General features: G+C 45.0%; 1 protein-coding gene across 1 annotated transcript in view; it reads right to left on the reverse strand.

Moving 5' to 3' along the window:
* Positions 1-908: 908 nt before the first annotated feature.
* foxn2a (forkhead box N2a) overlaps positions 909-10039 on the reverse strand; it is a 19040-nt gene continuing 9909 nt past the window's right edge. The window contains 6 exon segments of the mRNA XM_069144935.1: positions 909-2808; positions 3956-4024; positions 4747-4781; positions 4938-5062; positions 7130-7438; positions 7440-7708. Coding sequence (XP_069001036.1) covers positions 2384-2808; positions 3956-4024; positions 4747-4781; positions 4938-5062; positions 7130-7438; positions 7440-7708 — 1232 coding nt within the window. The 3' untranslated portion in view covers positions 909-2383.

The following is a 10039-nucleotide window of genomic DNA, read 5'->3' on the forward strand; positions in this document are numbered from 1 at the left end:
TAATCACTGTAACAAGAAAAAGAAAGTGTATTGCTGTAAAAGAAACGAGGAGAAAAACAAAACACTTATTGAGAGGAGTTCGTAGAGTGAGAAAAATAAATGTGCCCGATCATTTGTTTCAAAACGACCGGTGTTTTTTGATAGAGTATGCATTTCAAAATAAATCCCATAAATTAAATTCATAAATAAGGTGATGATTAATGAACAATACTTTGTTCTTTTCTTTTCACAGCTAAAAAAAAAAAAAAAAGACCAGTGTTTGCAAGTATTAATTCTGCAGCTTACTCTGCAATGAGCAGTTCTCACTCTAAAACATAAACCAAAAGATTGGTTCAAGTTGCTCTACTGACCAGAGTCGTCTCCCATTTCCTGATTCAGAAAACTCAAAGTCTTAACTACATAGTGGCAGCAGGGGAATATTGTGACCATGGCCCTTTGCAGTTTTACATGAGTGGCACAAAAGAAAATGTTTGGCACTGACCATGCATGCTATACTAACAGTCACAGTGACATAATGTGATCCAGTGCTGTTTTTTTTTTTCCGTTTTTTTTTTCTTCCAGTTTGTTACCCTTGTGCTCGTCCATGCTACCTTGTATTGTACGCTGCCGGCGTGCAGCTCTTCTTCTTTAAAAGGTTAATAAAGAAAAAAAACAATTGTGGCCTTCTACGCAGGTGGCTTGAAACTTCCCCTCAGTGAACCGCGTGCAATCGACTGACAATAAACACTTCCATTTCGCAGCTTGAGAACGTGCACTTCCTTATTTTGTTCTGGGGAGGAAGAGCGAGGACGAAAGCGCTTCGCAGCCAGACAGAACTGAGGGCGCAACACGAGAGCAGCTCCGGGCTTCAGCACCGACTGCACACACGAGAGTTCAGTTCTCTCTGGCTGAGATGTCCCCCCCCCCCCCCCCCCTTCCCCCTCCTGGAACTGGAATATGCTCTTCGCTGTGGACCTCCGAATCATTCGAAGCAAACCTATGAGTTGTGAATGAACTTGGCCGACAGAAGGTTTCCTGTATGACAACACAGAGACATGTAAGCAAACCGCAAACCCAAATAATGGAGCTAGATGCTGTGGTGATGTGCTCCTCTTCCTCACTGGTAGCCAGCTCCGCAGTAAAAAAAATAAAAATAAAATTAAAAAAAAGGACCAGAAGCAGGCAGAGCACCGAGCAGCGCTACAATACATCTGTAGGAAGGACATTTGTCATTACATCATGTTCATTGGAGACACATTTGTCAGTAGCGGAAAAGTGTTTTCACAATTTCAAACTCTTTTCGTCGTGACCGTCATCTCGGGTTTCGGCTGACATGCACTATGATACACACGCACACAAAAAACAAATTAAATCTACGGAGGATAACCTATGAACACGCAGTTAACATCTGGCAATCAAGGCAGATGTTCACTTTGCATAGGCTCTCGCCAAACATGTGAAATATGTTCCGTATCTGCACAATAAATGTCAAAAAAAAAACACGCTGATGAATGAGAGGGGTTGACGGGATGATCGAAACAAAACAAAAAAAAACAGCTTGTTACTGTAATGGCAGCACAAAACTGAGCCAAGTACTATAGCTAACTTTGCAACTAAATTTGGCAGTAGCAGAGTAATACTATTTCCACATTTTGCTAATCCTGAAACGGAGCCGCAGCTCGTTGTGTAATAAATTCATTGCAAAACAAGATCATAATACTACTCCATTCATTCTCTTAATTGTAAAGTTGAACTAGCATACTCAACTCGGAAAAATGCCGGCATGGAATAATGTCAGAGCGTTAAGGTTGTGGATTAATTATTGCATCTCTCTTTGAAGAGGATTCAGAGAGCGAGAACTCCTTTCAAAACGGTGGCAATTTTTTTTTTTCTTTAGCACAAAAAAGGAGAAACTGATAACACCAGGAGGTTAGATTTTGTCTGTTACAAACATGCACTCATTCGCTTCATAAATAGATTCACTTGGAAGAGGATACAGGTTTGAGGAGGAAGCATGCAACGCTTTGAGTTATAAAACCTTCAGCTTTTTTTTCCATTTTGTCTTTCAGAGAAAAGAAAAAAAAAAAATCTTGAATCACAATCTTCTAATCCAACAGAAGCAGGCAGGTCATTTTGGATAGGTATCTTGATGGTTCTCCATAGCCCCAAACACCCACCCCCAGTAGTTACCCCCCGAGTTACTCTATATGGCTTTGTTCTCCTGTGTGAACGATACTATTGCCATTTGTTTTGTTGGACAGAGATACTCCCAAACAAAGAAAAAAGGCTCAAAATGGCCAGTGAACGATCAGATAAGGAGAAGGAGGCACACTGGGACACACGATCAGGGGTCAGAGGTTAGGGTTCACAGGGTCCGGAGTCTTATGGGGGGCAAAAAGAAACTTCATTTCCTGTTCAGTTTTGTGCTCTTGACAGTACGTTTGGAGCCCTCCATGCAGCTGCGTATACCGGCGAGGTGCAGCAAGGAGCCGGCGGCCTCCTTCAGCTCCTCGTCCAGCTCCGGCTTCACCTCGCGCCGTGCCCTCTTGCCGGTGGGCCACTTGATGGCGGGCGGGCGTCGTGAAGTCTGCTGGACGCCCCTCTCGTCCCAGAGGTCGGAGTCCTCGTCGCTGTGGAAACCCTCGCTGCCGGCGCGGCGTGACTGCCTCTGGTCGCAGCCTCCTTCGTCCAGGGAGGAGAGGGAGGAAGAGGAGGAGCGGGAGGAGCAGCGCTGCAGGGCCACGCTGCTGTAGTTGTGGTCCTGCTTTGGATCGCTGCTCACCAGGACAGAGTCGGGTCGGGAGAGGTCCAGCGGGCTGTCAGAGTTGCCTGAGGAGAGGAGAAGATGCAAAGAGGGATAAATAAACATTCAAATGGAGAAACATATTTTATGTTAAAGCACGAGAAATGTTTTAAATATAGCGTGTAGTAATTTGTTTGGTTAAAAATAGGCTGTATCCGATACGAAGTAAATCCTAAAGTAACTTTACACTAAACTGTTTTTCTCAGCTGAAGATGAAAAAGCAGAACTCAGACAGTGAACCACACACTGTAACTTTAGCTTGTTTTGTTTACAAGTAAAAACCAGAACTAAGATTTGTCTTGGCCCGACTGGGAAAAGCTTGTTCTAAAAAAAGGCTTGCAGCATGCATGTGGCAGCAGAATCAACAATGGTGGGCAAAGTACAAATATTAGCAAAAACCAAGTCACATTAAAGGTTTTTTTTAGAAGGCTTTAGCAGGAAATTAATCCAATGAACTAAGTTAAGGTGAAATAATTCAGTTTTTTTTTTTTTTTTTAGGAACAAGAAATAACAGTCAGTAAAGAAATCATAATTTCAATTTAATACCTCATGATTTACCTTGTTGGAACATTTTCTGATAGTATTTTCCAAAAACATTTTAATACCAATGTATGAACATATGTTAAATGAAAAGTTTAATCTATTGGAAAATAAGATTATTAGCTTTTTGAGAGTTACGTGACAAGCTTTGGACCAGTAAACTTCCACTAGTAGCCACACACACACACACACACACACACACACACACACACACACACACACACACACACACACCTGAAAAACAGCAACTTGTAACAATCTGTGTCTTGTATGAATTAAACAGAGACAATATATTTGTTGTGAGCATCAGAGGGGCTGAGAGACAGAGACAGGCTAGTTGTCTTCCCCATGTCCACATGTGCTAATCCAAACCTGCCTCTATTGTCCAAAAGCCAAACCATTCCTTTATTGTGGCTTTAAAAGAATTTCTACAGAAAAAGTTGTACACAGTCAAGTATTGTTCTTGAATCGTTTCCCGTGCGAGAACCAGAATTTAGCTTGTAAAAACCAGACATCACATCACAAATAAAACACACAAAATAAAAGAACATTTAAGCAATGACGGGGGTGGTATGTCAGGGGGTAGGAACTATAAGAGTTGGTGACTGTATGGCTGCTCGTGGATTCTCTTACATGGGTCAACGTGGTGCCCGGGGGCAGAGTTTAAGAGCATCATGGCAGTGGCAGCATCAATGTCAGACTCTGGAAGAGGAGAGAACATGCATGATGGTCAGTCCTAAGGTGTGAAAGCATGGTAGCATGGCATCTCTACTGAGTGTGGATGGACTGCGCTCCTTTCAAACCAGACACAAAATGACCCAATCAGTGCTCGCTGAATGGACTGAATATGCAGAAGAGTCAGAGAAATAAAACAGAGAGTAAATTCAAGGCGCTGATATTGAGAGTGCATCCAATCTTTTCAGACCTGACAAAGTGTCTAAAAGCCTCATAGCTCACTTCTGGGGCTCTAAATTATTAATGATTACAGTGAGACTGAGTGCTCGACACTGAGCACCAGCCGAACCTCTGCCTGTCGTCAAGGTTACAAATCCAAGAGGCAGGAGGGGAGGCAGGAGTGGAAAGGGGGTGGGGGGAGGAGGAGGAGGAGGAGGAGCAAGAGGAGGAGGAGAAGGAGGAGGAGGAGGCTGAGACATCGACAGGGAGCTCTCAACATTATGGTCTACATGAGGCATCAATGACTTGAAAGCAACAAATCAAACCAAGAGTTGAGGATAAAAGCACAGTGATGCTGAATGTTCTGGGACTGAAATGTGCAAAGGCAACACAATCAAAATACTGCACAAAGACAAGCTAAAAAAAAACAAAAAACAAAAACAGCACTATAAACATCCGCACATTGCTGCTGAGCCGGCAGCTTTGCTTGTACACATTTAAACACGGAGAAGAGTTCGCTTCGGTCTCACCTTGTAGAAAGAGATGGCGAGGGGGTGAGGAGGCACTGCAGAGAGGAAACAGCAGACACGGAGGGTCAGATTTGGGAGTTTGCAGAAGTGTAGAAAAAAACAAAACAAAACGTAAATATTTTCGGCAACATCAAAGCCGACACGAACTCGCACTTCACAGCATCCAGGGAGAAAGAGGGGTGGAAGTTTACCTGGGTGGGGAGGCGGGTGGTGTGCAGAAGGCATGTGCGGCTGGGAAGTGCTGCTTCTTCAGAGCTTGGATTAGGTTGGGGCGGTACTCGGGGTCCACACACCAGAGAGAACCTTTTCCGTTGGCCTGTAGGACGGAGCAGGGGCAGTCAGACTTCTACACGCAGGTTACAAAAAACAACAAAAAAGAAACTTGCCAGAAACTCATGGTGACAAACTGCGAGGTATTTTTGAGTTAAAATAAATGTAGGTGTTTTTATACAGGGAAAAAGTTGTGATTATTGAACAATATAGATATGTCTAGAATTGATTTGGATTTGTCCTTTAACTACATTCAAACAAAGTTAAAAGGAGTTTTCTTGTAAACAAACAAAAGCCAAATTTAAATTGCAACAAAAAGCCTTGCAAACATACTTAACCCATTTCTTTCCTCGCAATACATTTGTAAAGCATCATTTATTATGTGAACAGATGTCTGCCTAATATTTACCTTCACCAGTATACAATCTTTTTCGCTGCCTTCGTGAGTCCATTGCTACGCGTACTTTTGTGTTACTACAATAAACAGCAGCAGAATTATGGGAAACCAGCAGCAGGAAAAGATGCTGACAAGCATACGAGTTTTACTATGTGTATACCCCATGCATAATGTAAACAAAACAGCGGCCCACACCTGAAAACATTTCTCCAGTGCAGTGCTGGTGGTGAAAGAAAGAAATATGTGCTACCTTTAAAGATTCAACGAGAGACTTTGCAATCAATTTGGGTGATCTGTACAGCTGAGCAATTGCACAGCACTAGAAATGACAAGAGAAAAGTCAAGTGTGACCCTAACCTTTTCCAGATTAGTCACTGTGGGAACGCACTTCATTTTCAAATCACTTTTTCAACCGAGCTCCATAAGCACCTTTTAAACAAGACATGCTCAAACTGCGATCCAGAAAAATGTGGAGAATTCCAGAAATACTCTCCGCTGACAAAGACTGCGAACACAACATGCGTTAAACTGCGATGTGTCAAATCTCATTACGGTGAGTCTCATTTTACAGTCACTAACACAAAGGAATGTCTCTCTAAGTCCCAAACAAAATGCTGAAAAATATCAAACACAAAAGTAAGAATTCCTTCACAGCCTCTAAAAAAATGCGCTCGACTGTCGTGTGTGAAGAATGAATTGGTCGGCTGGCGGTGTGTGCGGGAGTGTGTTAACTGTCACTTTATCCGATGGTGGTGTTTTCTTGCCCAGTCTGGGAGAACAGAAACGAGGGAGGGAGGAGAATAACCTTGACTCAGATTACCAACCAGCCCCGATGCAGGAAGAAGGAAATGTCTCCATGGCAACGGAAACCACCAGCCAGTGTCATGTGAAACTGGTGCTGGTCTCTCAGCAGACGGAAGGGCTCATGCTGTGCACCTGCATGCTGAGCAGCCTGCGCCGCACCGTGTTGCTGCTCGCTGAGTGCTAACTGCCAAGGTGGGAAAATATCAGGTACCGTGTTGGCACCACGGTCTGAAACCACACCCGTACTCGGTAGTGATGCAGCAGATCAACTCAACAGCCTTTACGGGATGTTTTAAGAGGCTTGAATGCAGCGTATTTTGTCATGACCGTTTATTGTGACACAGAAATACACAGGATTCTGTTCCTCGCCGGCTTTTTTTCGACACAGGAATCCAACACAAATGGCCACGAGTGATCCGTAACTCTGCCAGGGAAACAAAGACTCTTCCCACAAACTAATCTCTTCACTTAAGGTCTCCCTTGCTCCCTTTTTTGCAGTGTGACACTTCTTGCTGGCTGAAACGCTAAAATAGTTGCACTACCTTGCAGCGGCTCAGGAGATGCTGTCCTATCCCAGTGTGCTGTGTTTTTGCACTTCCTCTGGAGGAGTATCTGTGACCTTGACTAGATTCCACCGTTATCGCAGCAAAGTCAGAGGTCCCTGCAGCTTGTGCTAAAGTCCCCGGCACTGACACACGAGCGACACTGCAGCTTCACACTGTCACACGCTGCTCGCCGACGGGGCTTCCGTAAACACAGCAGACCCATTTTGGCCCGTGGAATTGTTAATATCACATCATCACACAAAGAGCTGTGCCGATGACAACGGATGATAAACATGCTCTGAACAGTGCAGCTCGGTGTGAATATGCGTGGAGTGTGTGAAAGTATGGAGGCACTTTGCTGACATACCTTTCCCAAACTCCTTTCGACCTTGCGGAAACATTTGTTCAGGGACAAGTTGTGACGAACCGAGTTCTTCCAGCCAGTAGGAGCGTTGGAGAAATAAGGGAAGTGCTCGAGAATCCAGCCGTAGATTTCTTTGACGGGCAACGACTTGCTGGGAGACTGCTCAATGGCCATGTAGATAAGCAGGGAAAACGAGAAAGGGGGCTTCGACTTCAACGAGTCCCGCTCCCTGCCTCGGCTGTGTGACAAAGACGAGGAGGACGAGGACGGACCCTGGTTGGGCCCGTAGTCTCCCTCTATGTCGAAGAGGGGGGCTGCCGCTTGGCTGGGCTTCGGGGCCGCCCAGAGTGAAGTTCTGTAGCAGGTTCTCATGGAGCCAGTTGAGGTTGGTGAGCTCCTCATCCTCGGTGCCTCCGGTACGATCCACGCTAGTTGCCAGCGGACTGGATGCACACTCCGCCTCAGGCAGTGTCCCAACACCACAAACACCTCTGAGCCCCGTCCGCTCCTCTTGCATACCCGGAATTTCCGTTTTCTTATCTGGTGACATCCCAATGATTGGACCCATTAAATCAAAGAGGTCTGGCGAGAGAGAGGAAAGAGGAGGTTGTTAATGTTAAGTGGCCAAAACTAAAGCATCGTTTTTGACAGTGAATTTCAAAACAAAGTTGGCAGCATGACATAACTGGATGCGACATTTTGGAATGATGTGCTCTTCCAAGCGTTGACCTTGTTTTCTTAAGTTTCCCTGGGGGCACACCCCCTGTAGCTGTGCCTGTCTGCCTCTATTGCACTTCCCAGCCCTCTCCTCCACGCCTGGTGAGGACAGAGAGCCTCTCAGCTTCACCCTCTTGAATTCAGCCGAGGACCTTCGAGGACATCCTCTCAAGCAACCGAACTGACTTAAGGCTCCACTCCTTGACGCCCACCTCGTTTCAGACGAGACCCAGCTGCTTGTTATGTGTAAATGAGCGTGAAACCGTCCGATGACTGCAGGAATGAGAGGAAGGCCTCCGTATTACAGAGTGGATGGCTCTCACCGACTGATCTGCATTCAGCCACGATCAAGTCTCAATTTGTGGCATGCCAGATTAAGTAGCGTAAAGAGGCTACAAACCCAGGAGCTGTCAGTCATTTAACAGCACAAGGAAATGCAATATGCTGGCAGCCCGGGATCGTTAACAAATTCCACCCAAGTACCCTTATTAATACGACGATGATACTTTTTACACGGGCTGCAAATAAGGATGTTGTCTGCTGTCAAAGTTTTAGTTGAAGCTGGTGTATTGAGTTGCACAAAAAGAGGGAACATTTTGCCTCCAAATACACATACAAGATTGAAAATTGAACATAAACACAGCATGATTTGAAAATATGTTTTGCCCAAAAATGATGACTAATCCTGTAAAACTATAAAATACAAGCAGCGGTTTTGCACACTGCTTGGTGAGGCCGACCGCACAAAGAGATCACTCTTTGTCTTAGCTCACAACAAGCTTTATGTCCTGGGTGTCACCATGACAACCATGCCGTCCCTTCAATTAAGAGCAGAAATCCCACAAACAAGAGTCAATGAGAAAATAAGTAATCCATGCTGGCTGACGCTGCTGCAGACGACCACTGACAATCCGCCCCTCCTCCCCCTTCCCCCCCCCCCGACCTGCCCCCCCAAAGGCTCCTGTTGTACCCGACCGTGGACACCAGATGTCCCGGATCTGGGGTGGTCTGGATCCGAGATGGGAATAGGAATCGGGAAGTTGGAGAGGTAAAGACGTGCAGAGTGGTGGATAGGCATGTCTTTTCATTTCTGTGATAAGATAAGAATTGGGTCAAACTCGAGAGTGTTTGCACAGGGGGGTGGGGGGAGTGTACACACACACACACACACACACACACACACACACACACACACACACACAAATCAGTTTGTCAAAGCCAGTCAGTGAGAACAGGAGGGGGAGAAAGGAGGCATTAGTGCATTCACGAAATGACCCTTCAACCCTCAATGAGGGCATAAACATATAGCAGACAGATCCTATTTGGGCTAAGAGTGACATCTAACTCTAGGGTCATGATTTATTCAGCTTTAAAAGTCGACGATTGTTTTAAGTTTGTGTACCATTGTACATCCTGCCAGCTCTCTACAGGATGTAACATTGTGTTAAGACACACGTATCCTCCATGCTGTCTGTCAATGTCTGACAGTGTATTGCACATGTCAGCAGCACCGACTTGCCCTTGTGTGCCACATATACTTCTGCGATTTTGATCACCAACAAAAAAAAGGGAAGTGTGTCAATGAGCTATCCAGGTCAAAGGCAAAGGGACAGGCAGCGTGAACACAGGACGAGATAACAATAGGTAAGATCTTTTTATGGAAGGACACAGCAAGCCAGAAAGAATGAAGGAGAGACGGTAAGAGAGAGAGAGAGAGAGAGAACCAGCTGAGACTCGGTGGTAGTGAGGTGGGCTGTGCAAGTTATGCTCAGTCTAGGATGAATCACAGCTCTCAGAAAAGTAGACCAATCGGATATGTCAGGCAGTAAGAGAAACTGCCCATTTGTGTTAAAAAGAAAATCTCTGCTCAAGACACCAGAACTCAGATATCTCTCGACGTGACAGTTTCCGACTCCGAATGAATTTACAAAACAGAGAGGAGACCAAGCCGACAGTCTCAGAGGAAAATATCATTTGTGTTTGTTTTCGTTTTCGAGTGTTTGTGCTGTGTGTAAAGATCAAATGTACAATTTGGGACATATTCTTACAAAGTATCAAGATATGTATGTTGACGTCAGAGCGATTGGACGAATCAAGAGCCCAGGGTTGTTTTTAAAACCGAGTTAGATAGAAGATAACGAGACTATTTTCCAACCACAAAGCCTTACGTTGAGCTGTTCTTTGTGACTTTAAGTT

Source organism: Embiotoca jacksoni, unplaced genomic scaffold (genome assembly GCF_022577435.1).
Source record: "Embiotoca jacksoni isolate LCO1_2020_lvr unplaced genomic scaffold, fEmbJac1.0.p SCAF_12, whole genome shotgun sequence".
Taxonomy (NCBI): Eukaryota; Metazoa; Chordata; class Actinopteri; family Embiotocidae; genus Embiotoca; species Embiotoca jacksoni.